Source organism: Pocillopora verrucosa, chromosome 7 (genome assembly GCF_036669915.1).
Source record: "Pocillopora verrucosa isolate sample1 chromosome 7, ASM3666991v2, whole genome shotgun sequence".
Taxonomy (NCBI): domain Eukaryota; kingdom Metazoa; phylum Cnidaria; class Anthozoa; order Scleractinia; family Pocilloporidae; genus Pocillopora; species Pocillopora verrucosa.
The window spans coordinates 20201830-20216321 of record NC_089318.1 but is presented as its reverse complement, the minus strand read 5'-3'; the positions used below and the strand labels follow the sequence as shown (position 1 = coordinate 20216321).

The 14492-nt window shown below is 39.0% G+C and overlaps 3 protein-coding genes and 1 pseudogene across 3 annotated transcripts in view; all 4 read left to right on the top strand.

The window, feature by feature from the left end:
* LOC131781796 (fibrinogen- and Ig-binding protein) overlaps nt 1-14492 on the top strand; it is a 49126-nt gene that overhangs the window by 23898 nt on the left and 10736 nt on the right. The gene's annotated exons all lie outside the window — the stretch shown is intronic.
* LOC136282587 (uncharacterized) lies at nt 789-2120 on the top strand. The gene has a single exon (XM_066170266.1). The coding sequence runs from the start codon at nt 789-791 to the stop codon at nt 2118-2120; it is 1332 nt and encodes a 443-aa protein (XP_066026363.1).
* LOC136282586 (uncharacterized) lies at nt 8752-10083 on the top strand. Its single transcript, XM_066170265.1, has one exon. The coding sequence runs from the start codon at nt 8752-8754 to the stop codon at nt 10081-10083; it is 1332 nt and encodes a 443-aa protein (XP_066026362.1).
* LOC136282585 (uncharacterized) lies at nt 13486-14198 on the top strand (annotated as a pseudogene).

Below are 14492 nucleotides of genomic sequence, written 5' to 3'. Positions count from 1 at the left end.
GAAATGCTAATAAGCATAGATAATAAGTATTTGTCTCACCCTCACTGTTTTGCAACAATATTTTATGGGTTACAAATAGATCGAAGAAAAAAGGATAGAGATGTGATCGACATCTTAGGGGTGAGGAACGGAAAGAGACTTTTGGACCTACAGTGATTCAAGTTTTAAGGTGGTGCTTGTGCGTCCAAATTTATCAACTAGTAACAGCTCGTTAAAAAAGAAAGAACCCGCGGACTCAACTCATCATTTACACTTCTTCATTCAACGAGGTATGTTCTTTATTGAAGTCGACTTTAAGCCTTGTGTCACGGAATTCAGCGGAATTTCTCGACATTTGGCCTGGTTAGACTGAAGCTGCAACTTTGAGTGTGATTGATGTTTTTGACTGTCTTTTTCCTTGTAATACAATTAGAATTCAACGCAAACACACGGGCAGAAACTGTACATAACTAAGGTCATTGCGACCATAAAAACACAAGCTTCAAATTCAACATATTTTACCTGAGGGTGGCTAATAAAATAGGCTGCCTTTCAAGCAAGTTATGGTTACAAACTAGGGATCATTTATCCGGCCAAATCCTAAGGGATCGTAACGTCTGATCGTGACTTTAGCTTTTCCAAACACGAATTTCCATCTGTTACGTCTTGATCATGTTTATCTAGGAACCCCTGCAACAGCAAGCTTGCCATTTGAATTCATCTTAAAGGTTCAATCAATTTGGCGAGTCAACGTGTTCATCGCCTTGAAAGGGTCTTTTCTCTTTTAGGGCAATTTGTGAGTTCAAGATATGGACATTCCAAAAGGCCAGACTATTGTCGTTATCGGTGGAGGAGTGGGTGGCTGTTGCACGGCTCTTGCATTGGCAAGAACACAACAATTCCATATATACCTTATGGAGAAAAATGGAGAGTTGATGAGAGAAAGCAGTGACGCAACTCCGGGACGCATGGGGCTTGGTTTTCATTACGCTGACAAGGAGACAGCCCTCTTCTATTTACACGCCACCCTCGAGTTCACCCGAAAGTACGGTCGTTTCCGACAAGAGGTAGGTCGAAGTGAAACGTTACATCCGCTGCGTCGAGGCAGATACTTTATCTTGAAAAGTTCATTAGTTCCTGTCAAGGAGATTCTAGATACTTATGACGCACTCAAAGAAGAGTACACCAATATGGTTAGCAAAGACCCCAGTTACGAAGTGTTTGGTCGTCCAGAAGACTTTTACCGAGTTCTAGAACCTTGGGAGTTCGAAGAAGATGTCGCGACGGAGGAGATAGAAATGGGAATCGAGACTGCGGAGGAGTTATTGGATTGGTCAAGGTTGAGGAGATTTATCATAAGTCAGCTGGAACGCTTTCAAGACAAGAAAATGGTTGAAATTAGAACAAACACTGAAGTCACTGAGATTTCAGCGTTCAAGGATTGTGGCGCATATTTAATAAAAGCCGTAGATTTGTCAGCTGGTGGCAACGTAGAGATTTTCGCCGAGGTAACTGTGAACGCCTCGTGGTACAACATTGGCAAATTCAACAAGATGCTCGGTATTTCCGCTCTAACAAGGAAAAGATGCAACAGAATCAAGGCAATTACCACGGTGCAACTGCCCGAAGCTCTTGTCCACATGCCTTCAATGTTCTTCTGTATGGGACCCTTCTGCATGTTTTCCAACAAAGGAAACAGAGTTGGAATGTTGACTTATGCACCAGAGACAAACATCGCCGTGAGTTCTTCTGGAGAATTGGAACCAGAATTCGAGCATGTATTCTTCAATCTCTCAGAAAACGAGAAATGCGCTAAGGGTCAAAAAATCTTAGCCGGTGTGTCGAAATACATTCCTAAATTGAAACAAGCCAAAGTGACAAAGGTAAAGCTTGGCATTATCCAAACATTCATGGACGAAGATACAATAGATTTCGGTTTGAAAGTCGGAAACTTGAATTTGTTGCACGACCCGCATGTTGGAGGTATTTACAAGAGAAATTACAGTGGAGTGGAGGAACCTCGGCCAGGATATATAATCAATGCATGTATGAAGCTATTGTATTGTTTTGATAACGCCGAGATCGTAAAGGACCTGATTTTATCGAAATCTGCAGAAGGTTCTCGTACTGAAAGCAATTAAGGGTGACACGTTGGTTTAAAATGTGAAAACTTGCCCTCGCTAAATTGGCTTCAAAGTGCGCCAGAATTAGTTTTATTCTTCTACCGGTTGTTGTCCCCCTTTCAAAGACGTCTCTGCTTGAGACGTCTAATATTGGACAATATATATACGCGACATTTGTGCGCTCTGTTTGGTTAATTTTCTCGTAGGAAAAAACAACTGTTATGTTTTTACGCATGAATACATTTATTGCAGACTGAACTGGTCAGCCTTAACGGGCCGCCTGTATTTGAGTATTTAACGTTCCCACGTGATTTTCGGCCGTTAACAGCCAACCATTGCCATAAACTTAAACCATTGCTTGCAAAGCTGAATAGTTTTAAGTATTCTTTCTTTGTAATATAGTCAATGGATAAAATAAGCTACCCAAAGACGTTGTGGAGGTATAAACTCTGTACATTTAAAAGAACAGACTGAGATTTCATTTTATTAATGTTTTACGAAATTTTTGAACTATTTTATTGTGAATTTTATCGGAAGTAACTCTGCGTTTTTTATTATTTTAGGAGACATGCTTGAAAGGGATTACCTCTTTTGTTTACTTCTCATCATTCATTTGAATTTGAATTGTAAATAAACTGTTATATAAACTAGCCTACTTTTGACTCCCTTCGCCATTGCTAATCACTAACCCTTTAATTTCCATTAGTGACCAAGAGAGAATTTCTCTTCACAATATCAACACAATATCAGCCAGATAAGTGATGAGAACAAAGAAAAATATCAATTTGGGGATAATTAGTTGATCCAATACTAAATTCTCTGAACTAACATCATAAGAAGTGTATAATTAATAGTAAGGAGAATGACAAATTTGATCTGAGAAATAAAGGGTTAATCATTGTCAGAGTGTGACCCCTTTCCTGTGTGACTAAGATTTCTTTCAATTACTTCATTTTTGGAAAATTTAACCCCAATCTTCGAACTTTTTCCGCGGTAAAACTTATGAAAAGAAAACCAAATTCGTATAATTCTTTTTAGTGATTGAGATCGAAGCGTGAAATGAGTTAACCTGTGCACGTATTGGAAGACTCAAGTCACATTTATCCAAGAAAAACTTGCACATAAAATTTGTTCCTGATTTGTGACGTTTTCAGAATACTTATTTCTTGATTAAACAGTCTGGAAAAACTTCGACTATTATTGTTTCTGTTCTCCATGCCTTTTCGCATAAGGGGTCGCTCGTTATTTATCACCAATGGGGAGAGGGGTGGGGTCGATGGATTTTGGTTGTGTCACAATAACCTTTTTGTTTCACTTGCTTCATGCCAGCATTAGAATGTTCACGTATAACGTAATGACGACTTAACTAAAAGGCTTTATAGGGTAGATGCATTAACAAAATGTGACTAATTTGAGATCGCGAAAATCAAATTTACTCAAAAGTGACTAAGATAGTGTCTCTATTTTGACACATAACAGACTACAATGGGGTAGGCCTATATATGGCCTGCGGCACATACCAAGAAAAATATATCTCTAATATACCCCCTTCCCCCCGCGTTCGAGGGCCACTATTCTTATGTTCAAAACAAACTGTCATCCATTATTCATCCCAAATTGCAAAGCATGTCGATAAGCAATCAAAATCATCGCTCTCAAATAATCACAGATTCGTAAAGGTTGCTGATAAATAGTTTCCCGATTGAGAGGATGAATGACCTGTAGCGATCTGTCTCAGATCCTAGGGAAGAGGAAGTCAAATGTAATACTTAAAGACATACAGTGACTCAGGGTAGACTGGATGGCACAAAAGTGTAAAAGACATGCAAGAGCACACATTGTCACGAACGAAAGGGTTTATAATTTGCATGGATTATGCATCGCGCCGTGAGTCAAGTAAGATGAACTTTGAAGAACCGTAACCTCTGTGTATGGCAAAATATACTATTGTAAAATCCTACTAAGGACGCTCAATCTTTAGAACTTAATAATTTGCACACAGTATCTGTCTTTCTCTGTTATGATTGTCATGCATACAAATCGCAATCCTTTGTGGATTTCAAGATTCGCCACAAAGAAACTTGGTATAAGGATAAATTTCATTTTGAAGAAAGGAGAACACTTCATATTTCGCATGTGTTAATTCCGTGGGAGATGTTTTGTATATGAGCTTTTGAAGCATCAGGTTTGACCAAAAAGAGGAGAGAACTCTCGGCAACGTGACGTTGATGAGTCGACTACAGAATTAGGTGATTTTTCAAATATTTTAAAATACTGACAAACAAACAGGATTGGTAAATTAGGATTTAGAGTTTATCTACATTTCGTAAGAGTCTCATGCAGGTCTCTCGGCCGAGACCTGCTGACTTCGTTGTTGAAGGAAGCTATTTGATATGCGAGATCGACCTGGTCAAGGACCCGTGCACTTTTTCATTATTCATCAAAGGTAGGAATAATAATAAGAATAGATAATAAGCGTTTGTCTCAGCTTCATTGTTTTGCAACGGTATTTTATGGGTTACCAAGAGATCAAAGAAGAAAGGTTAGAGACGTGATTGAGATCTTAGGGGTGAGGAACGGAAAGAGACTTTTGGAACCTACAGTGATTCAAGTTTTAAGGTGGTGCTTGTGTGTCCAAATTCATTAAATAGTAACAGCTCGATAAAAGAGAACGAGCCCGCCGACTAATTATCATTTACGCTCTTCAATCAACGAGGTATGTCCTTTATTAAAGCTGAGTTTAGGCCTTGTGTCACGGAATTCAGCTGAAGCCTGAAGCCAGAAGACTGAAGCCGCAACTTTGAGTGTGACTGATGTTTTTGACGATTTTTTTTCTTGTAATACAATTAGAATTAAACGCAAATACACGGGCAGAAACTGTACATAAATTACGTCATTGCAACCATGAAAACAAAGGCTTCAAATTCAACATATCATACATCAGGGTAGCTAATAAAATAGGTCACCGATCAAGCAAGTGAACGTTACAAACTCGCGATCGTTTATCCGGCCGAATCCTAGGGGATCGTAACATCTGATCGTGACATTAGCTTTTCCAAACACGAATTTCCATCTGGGATGTCCTGATCATGTTTATCTAGGAACCCCTGCAACGCATCAGTAAGCTTTCCATTTGAATTCATCTCAAAGGTTGAGTCAATTTTTCTAACAAAGGAAACAGAGTTGGAATGTTGACTTATGCACCAGAGACAAACATTTCCGTTACTACCTCTGAAGAACTGGAACCAGAATTCGAGCATGTATTCTTCAATCTCTCAGAGGACGAGAAATGCGCCAAGGGTAAAAAAATCCTTGCTGGTGTGTCGAAATACATTCCTAAATTAAAAACAAGCCAAAGTGACAAATGTAAAGCTTGGCATTATCCAAAACTTCATGGACAAAGATACAATAGATTTCGGTTTCAAAGTAGGAAACTTGGATTTATTGCACGATCCACATGTTGGAGGTATTTACAAGAGAAATTACAGTGGAGTGGAGGAACCTCGGCCAGGATATATAATCAATGCGTGTATGTAGCTATTGTATTGTTTTGATAATGCCGAGATCGCAAAGGACCTTATTTTATCGAAATCTGCAGAAGGTTCTGGTACTGAAAGCAATTAAGGGTGACACGTTGGTTTAAAATGTTAAAACGTGACCTTGATAAATTGGCTTCAAAGTGCGCCAGAATTAGTTTTATTCTTCTTCCGGGTGCTGTCCGCTTTTCAATTAAATCTCGGCTTGAGATGTCTAGTATTGGACAATATATACGCGACATTTGTGCGCTCTGTTTGGCCAAAATTCTCGTAGAAAAAAATCGACTGTCAGGTTTCCATGCACGAATGAATCAGACTGAACTGGTCAGTCTAAACGGGCCATATCCATTTGAGTATTTTTAAGTTTGCACATGACTTTCGGCCGTTAAGAGCCAACCATCGCAATAAACTTAAACCATTGCTTGCAAAGCTAAATACTTTTAAGTATTCTTTCTTTGTAAATTGGTCAACGAATGGAATAATCTACCTTAAGACGTTGCGGAGGCAGAAGTCTGAACATTTTAAAGAACAGACTCAGATGCCATTTTACTAATGTATTAGGAAATTTTTGAACTATTTTATTGCAAATTTTATTCAGAAATAAATTTGCGTTTTCGATTATTTTAGGAGACAAACTTGAAAAGGATAACCTCTTTTGTTTCCTTTTCACCTTTCATTTGAATTTGAATTGTTAATAAACAGTTATGTAAACTAGACTACTTATCTTTTGACTCTCTTTGCCATTATTAATCATTCTCAGAGCGTGACCCATTTCCTGTCTGACTAAGACTTCTTTCAATTACTTCATTTCCAGGAAAATTTTAACCCCAATCTTCGAACTTTTCCCGCGGTTAAACTTATGAAAAATAAATCAAATTCACATAATTATTTTTGGTGATTGAGATCGAAGCGTAAAATGAGTTAACCTGTGCACGTGTTGGAAAACTCAAGTCATATTTACCCAAGAAAAACTTGCAAATAAAATTTGTCCCTGATTTGTGACGTTTTCAGAATACTTATTTCTTGATTAAACAGTCTGGCAAAACTTCGACTATTATTGTTTCTGTTCTTCATGCTTTTTCGCATAAGGAATCGCTCGTTATTTATCACCGATGGGGAGAGGGTTGGGGGTCGATGGATTTTGGTTGTGTCACAAACATGTTCTTTATGCCAACATTAGAATTTTCGCGTGTAACTTAATGACGACTTAACTAAAAGGCTTTATAGGGTAGATGCATTAACAAAATGTGACTAATTTGAGATCGCGAAAATCAAATTTACTCAATAGTGACTAAGATAGTGTCTCTATTTTGACACATAACAGACTACAATGGGGTAGGCCTATATATGGCCTGCGGCACATACCAAGAAAAATATACCTCCAATATACCCCCTTCCCCCCCGTGTTCGAGAGCCACTATTCTTATGTTCAAAACAAACTGTCTTTCATTATTCATCCCAAATTGAAAAGCATGTCGATAAGCAATCAAAATCATCGCCCTCAAAAAATCACTGATTCGTAAAGGTTGCTGATAAATAGTTTCCCGATTGAGAGTATGAATGACCTGTAGCGATCTGTCTCAGATCTTAGGGAAGAGGAAGTCAAATGTAACACTTAAAGACATACAGTGACTCAGGGTAGACTCGATGGCACAAAAGTGTAAAAGACATGCAAGAGCACACATTGTCACGAACGAAAGGGGGTTATAATTTGCATGGATTATGCATCGCGCCGTGAGTCAAGTAAGATGAACTTTGAAGAACTGTAACCTATCTGTATGCCAAAATATACTATTGCAAAATCCTGCTGGGTACGCTCAATCTTTAGAACTGAATAATTTGCACACAGTATCTGTCTACCTCTGTTATGATTGTCATACATACAAATCGTAATCCTTTGTGAATTTCAAGATTCGCCACAAAGAAACTTGGTATAAGGATAAATTCCATTTTGTAGAAAGAAAAACACTTTATATTTCGCATGTGTTGATTCCGTGGGACATGTTTTGTATATAAGCTTTTGAAGCATCCAGTTTGACCAAAATGAGGAAAGAACTCTCAGCAACGTGACGTTGATGATTCGACTACAGAAGTGGGTGATTTTTCCAATATTTAAAAATACTGACGGACAAACAGAATGGGTAAATTAGGATTTAGAGTTTAACTACATTTCATAAAATTCTCATGCAGGTCTCTCGGCTGAGACCTGCTGACTTCGTCGTTGTATGAAGCTATTTGATATGCGAGGTCGACTTGGTCAAGGACCCGTGCACTTTGTCATTATTCAACATAAGTAGAAATGCTAATAAGCATAGATAATAAGCAGTTGTCTTACCGCCATTGTTTCGCAACCGTATTAATGGGTATTTTATGGGTTACCAAGAGATCAAACAAGAAAAGTTAGAAACGTGATTGAGATCTTAGGAGTGAGGAGCGGAAAGAGACTTTTGGACCTACAGTGATTCAAGTTTTAAGGTGGTGCTTGTGCGTTCAAATTCATCAACTAGTAACAGCTCGATAAAAAAGAACAACCCGCTGACTCTACTCATCATTTACGCTTCTTCAAAAAACAAGGTGAGTCCTTTAGTAAAGCTGACTTTAAGCCTGGTGTCACGGAATCTAGCGGAATTCTCGATATTTGGACTGGTTAGACTGAAGCCGCAACTTTGAGTGTGATTGATGTTTTTGACGATTTTTTTCCTTGTAATACAATCAGAATTCGACGCAAGCACACGGGTAGAAACTGTACATAACTTACGTCATTGCAACCATAAAAACACAGGCTTCAAATTCAACATATTATACGTTGGGGTAGCTAATAAAATAAACCGCCGTTCAAGCAAGTTAACGTTACAAACTCGCGATCGTTTATCCGGCCGAATCATAAGGGATCGTAACGTCTGATCGTGACTTTAGCTTTTCCAAACACGAATTTCCATCTGGGATGTCCTGATCATGTTTATCTAGGAACCCCTGCAACGCATCAGCAAGCTTGCCATTTGAATTCATCTTAAAGGTTCAGTCAATTTGGCGAGTCAACATGCTGGTGATTCAATGTTTTCATCGCCCTGAAAGGTTCTTTCCCTTTTTAGAGCCACTTGCGAGTTCGAGATATGGACATTCCAAAAGGCCAGACAATTGTCGTTATCGGTGGAGGAGTGGGTGGCTGTTGCACGGCTCTTGCATTGGCAAGAACACAACAATTCCAAATTTATCTCTTGGAGAAAAATGGAGAGTTGATGAGAGAAAGCAGTGACGCAACTCCGGGACGCATGGGACTTGGTTTTCATTACGCTGACAAGGAGACAGCCCTCTTCTATTTACACGCCACCATCGAGTTCACCCGAAAGTACGGTCGATTCCGACAAGAGGTAGGTCGAAGTGAAACGTTACATCCGCTGCGTCGAGGCAGATACTTTATCTTGAAAAGTTCATTGGTTCCTGTCAAGGAGATTCTAGATACTTATGACGCACTCAAAGAAGAGTACACCAATATGGTCAGCGAAGACCCCAGTTACGAAGTCTTTGGTCGTCCAGAAGACTTTTACCGAGTTCTAGAACCTTGGGAGTTCGAAGAAGATGTCGCGACGGAGGAGATAGAAATGGGAATCGAGACTGCGGAGGAGTTATTGGATTGGTCAAGGTTGAGGAGATTTATCATAAGTCAGCTGGAACACTTTCAAGACAAGAAAATGGTTGAAATTAGAACAAACACTGAAGTCACTGAGATTTCAGCGCTCGACGATTGTGGCACATATTTAATAAAAGCCGTAGATTTGTCAGCTGGTGGGAACGTAGAGATTTTCGCCGAGGTAACTGTGAACGCCTCGTGGTACAACATTGGCAAATTCAACAAGATGCTCGGTATTTCCGCTTTCACAAGGAAAAGATGCAACAGAATCAAAGCAATTATCACGGTGCAGCTGCCCGAAGCTCTTGTCCACATGCCTTCAATGTTCTTCTGTATGGGACCCTTCTGCATGTTTACTAACAAAGGAAACAGAGTTGGAATGTTGACTTATGCACCAGAGACAAACATGGCCGTGAGTACCTCTGAAAAACTGGAACCAGAATTCGAGCATGTATTCTTCAATCTCTCAGAGGACGAGAAATGCGCCAAGGGTAAAAAAATCTTAGCCGGTGTGTCGAAATACATTCCTAAATTGAAGCAAGCCAAAGTGACAAAGGTAAAGCTTGGCATTATCCAAACATTTATGGACGAAGATACAATAGATTTCGGTTTCAAAGTGGGAAACTTGGATTTGTTGCACGATCCACATGTTGGAGGTATTTACAAGAGAAATTACAGTGGAGTGGAGGAACCTCGGCCAGGATATATAATCAATGCATGTATGAAGCTATTGTATTGTTTTGATAACGCAGAGATCGTAAAGGACCTGATTTTATCGAAATCTGCAGAAGGTTCTGGTACTGAAAGCAATTAAGGGTGGCACGTTGGTTTAAAATGTTAAAACGTGACCTTGATAAATTGGCTTCAAAGTGCGCCAGAATTAGTTTATTCTCGTTCTGGTTGCTGTCCGCCTTTAAAAGAAATCTTGGCTTGAAATGTCTAGTATTGGACAATATATACGCGACATTTGTGCACTTTGTTTGGCTAATTTCTCGAAGAAACAAAATCGACTGTCAGGTTTCTACGCACGAATGAATCAGACTGAACTGGTCAGTCTTAACGGGCCATATCCATTTGGGTGTGTTAATTTTTGCACATGATTTTCGGCCGTTAAGAGCCAACCATCGCCATAAAGTTAAACTATTGCTTACAAAGCTAAACACTTTTAAGTATTCTTTCTTTGTAAATTGGTCAACGAATGGAATAATCTACCTTAAGACGTTGCGGAGGCAGAGGTCTGAACATTTTAAAGAACAGACTCAGATGTCATTTTACTAATGTTTTACGAAATTTCTGAACTATTTTATTGTGAATTTTATTCAGAAATAAATTTTCATTTTTTATTATTTTAGGAGACAAACTTGAAAAGGATACCCTATTTTTGGTTTCCTTTTCACCTATCATTCGAATTTGAATTGTTAATGAACAGTTAGGTAAACTAGACTACTTATCTTTACTTTCATTTCCAGGAAAAATTTAACCCCAATCTTCGACCTTTTCCCGCAGTTAAACTTGTGAAAAATAAATCAAATTCATATAAATCTTTTTGGTGATTGAGACCGAAGCGTAGAATGAGTTAACCTGTGCACGTGTTGAAAGACATAAGACACAATTATCCAAGAAAAACTTGCAAACAAAATTTGTCCCTGATTTGTGACGTTTTTTAGAGCACTTATTTCTTGATTAAACAGTCTGGAAAAACTTAGACTATTATGGTTTCTGTTCTCCATGCTTTTTTGCATAAGGGTCGCTAATTATTTATCACCAATGGGTAGAGGGGTGGGGGTCTATGGATTTTGGTTGTGTCACAATAACCTTTTTGTTTCACTTGCTTCATGCCAGCATTAGATTTTTCGTGTATAATTTGATGACGACCTAACTAAAAGGCTTTATAGGGTAGATGCATTAATTAAAGGTGACTAAATTGAGATGGCGAAAATCAAATTTACCCAAAAGTGACTAAGATGGTGTCTCTTATTTGCCACATAATAGACTATACTAGGTTAGGAATTCTATGGGGCCTGCGGCACATACCAAGAAAAATGTACTGGCCCAAGTACCCCCTTCCCCCCCCCTCGAGAGCCATTATTCTTTTGTTCAAAACAAACTGTCATTCATTGTTCATCCCAAATTGAAAAGTATTTCGATAAGCAATCATTCGTAAGGGTTGCTGGTAAATAGGTTCCCGATTGAGAGGATGAATGACCAGAAGAGATCTGTCTCAGATCTTAGGGAAGAGGAACTCAAATGTAAAACTTAAAGACATACAGCGAGTCAGGGTAGACTCGACGGCACAAAAGTGTAAAAAATATGCAAGAGCACTCATTGTCACGAACGAAAGGGGGTTATAATTTGCATGGATTATGCACCGCGCCGTGAGTCAGGTAAGATGGACCTTGAAGAACTGTAACCTCTGTGTATGGCAAAATATACCATTCATCAGAACTGAATAATTTGTAAACAGTATCTGTCTTCCTCTGTTATGATTGTCATGCATACAAATCGCAATCCTTTGTGGATTTCAAGAATCGTCACAAAGAAACTTAGTGTAACGAAAAATTTCATCTTGAAGAAAGAAAAACACTTTATATTTCGTATGTGTTGATTCCGTGGGATATGTTTTGTATATGAGCTTTTGAAGCATCCAGTTTGACCAAAATGAGGAGAGAACTCTCAGCAACGTGACATTGGTGAGTTGACTACAGAAGTGGGTGATTTTTCCAATATTTAAAAATACTGACAGACAAACAGGATTGGTAAATTAGGATTTAGAGTTTATCTACATTTCGTAAAAGTCTCATGCAGGTCTCTCGGCCGAGACCTGCTTGTTAAGGGAAGCTATTTGGTATGCGAGGTCGACTTGGTCAAGGACCCGTGCACTTTGTCATTATTCATCACAAGTAGAAATGCTAATAAGATTACATAATAAGCATTTGTCTCAGCTTCATTGTTTTGCAACGGTATTTTATGGGTTACCAAAAGATCAAAGAAGAAAGGTTAGAGACGTGATTGAAATCTTAGGGGTAAAGAACGGAAAGAGACTTTTGGAACCTACAGTGATTCAAGTTTTTAAACTGATTCAAGTTTACTGATTCAAGTTTTTTAAAACGGGTCCTTGACCAAGTCGACCTCGCATACCAAATAGCTTCCCTTAACAAGCAGGTCTCGGCCGAGAGAGACCTGCATGAGACTTTTACGAAATGTAGATAAACTCTAAATCCTAATTTACCAATCGTTGTCTGTCAGTATTTTAAATATTGGAAAAAATCACCCACTTCTGTAGTCAACTCACCAATGTCACGTTGCTGAGAGTTCTCTCCTCATTTTGGTCAAACTGGATGCTTCAAAAGCTCATATACAAAACATATCCCACGTTTTTACAATGTTACAAAATATGCCTATTTTTCAATTTTGAGACGTTGGTACGGTCCCTACGGACTGGGAAATAATTATGGCCCGTAATGCAGTCAGAAAATTATTTCGAATCAAACCAAATCTAATTTAGTTCTTTCCTACGTTAAGTCTTTCTGTTAAGAGAGTTTCAGGCAAAATTATTTTTGACGCAAAATTGACCGGGTGGAAATAAGGGAGACAGCCTCTTAAGGTGGTGCTTGTGCGTCCAAATTCATCAACTAGTAACAGCTCGATAAAAAAGAACGAGCCTGCTGACTACTCATCATTAACGCTTCTAAATCAACGAAGTATATCCTTTATTAAAACTGAGTTTAAGCCTTGTGTCACGGAATTCAGCAGAATTTCTCGACATTTGGCCTGGTTAGACTGAAGCCGCAACTTTGAGTGTGATTGATGTTTTTGACGGTTTTTTTCCTTGTAATACAATTAGAATTCAACGCAAACACACGGGTAGAAACTGTACATAACTTACGTCATTGCAACCATGAAAGCACAGGCTTCAAATTTAACATATTATACCCTAGGATGGCTAATAAAATAGCCGCCGTTCAAGCGAGTTAACGTTACAAACTAGCGATCGTTTATCCGGCCGAATCCTAAGGGATCGTAACGTATGATCGTGACTTTAGCTTTTCCAAACATGAATTTCCATCTGGGATGTCCTGATCATGTTTATCTAGGAACCCCTCCAACGCATCAGCAAACTTGCCATTTGAATTCATCTCAAAGGTTGAGTCAATTTGGCGAGTCAACGTGTTGGTGATTCAACGTGTTCATCGCCCTGAAAGGGTCTTTACTCTTTTAGGGCCACTTGCGAGTTCGAGATATGGGCATTCCAAAAGGCCAGACTATTGTCGTTATCGGTGGAGGAGTGGGTGGCTGTTGCACGGCTCTTGCATTAGCAAGACCACAACAATTTCAAGTTTATCTCTTGGAGAAAAATGGAGAGTTGATGAGAGAAAGCAGTGATGTAACTCCGAGACGCATGGGGCTTGGTTTTCATTACGCTGACAAGGAGACAGCCCTCTACTATTTACACGCCACCCTCGAGTTCACCCGAAAGTACGGTCGATTCCGACAAGAGGTAGGTCGAAGTGAAACGTTACATCCGCTGCGTCTGCGTCGAGGCAGATACTTTATCTTGAAAAGTTCATTGGTTCCTTTCGATGAGATTCTAGATACTTATGACGCACTCAAAGAAGAGTATACCAATATGGTCAGCGAAGACACCAATTATAAATAGGAATCGAAACCGCGGAGGAGTTACTGGATTGGTCAAGGTTGAGGAGATTTATTTTAAGTCAGCTGGAACACTTTCAAGACAAGAAAATGGTTGAAATTAGAACAAACACTGAAGTCACTGAGATTTCAGCGCTCGACGATTGTGGCGTATATTTTATTGAAGCCGTAGATTTGTCAGCTGGTGGGAACGTAGAGATTTTCGCCGAGGTAACTGTGAACGCCTGCGGTACAACATTGGCAAATTCAACAATTTTTCAAACAATTTGTTCGTAGTGAAAGAGCGAGCGAAGTTTAAATTTCAGTTTTACGACAAATATACGCTTTCGGTGAGTCTTTCTAAGTCCGTTCAATTTGGACATTTGTACCGTAAATTGCACAACAGAAACTAAAGGAATTCAATGAGAAAAGGCCGCATTAAATCTCCTTGTGTCTCGTCAGAGTGTATCATTCGAATTTAGTTTTTATGGAGGAAAGACTGGATTAACACACGCCATTGCAGCAAACAAACGAGCAAACTCTCTCACAACTTTAAAATAAGAAATTTTAGTTTACTTACAATTACTTTCC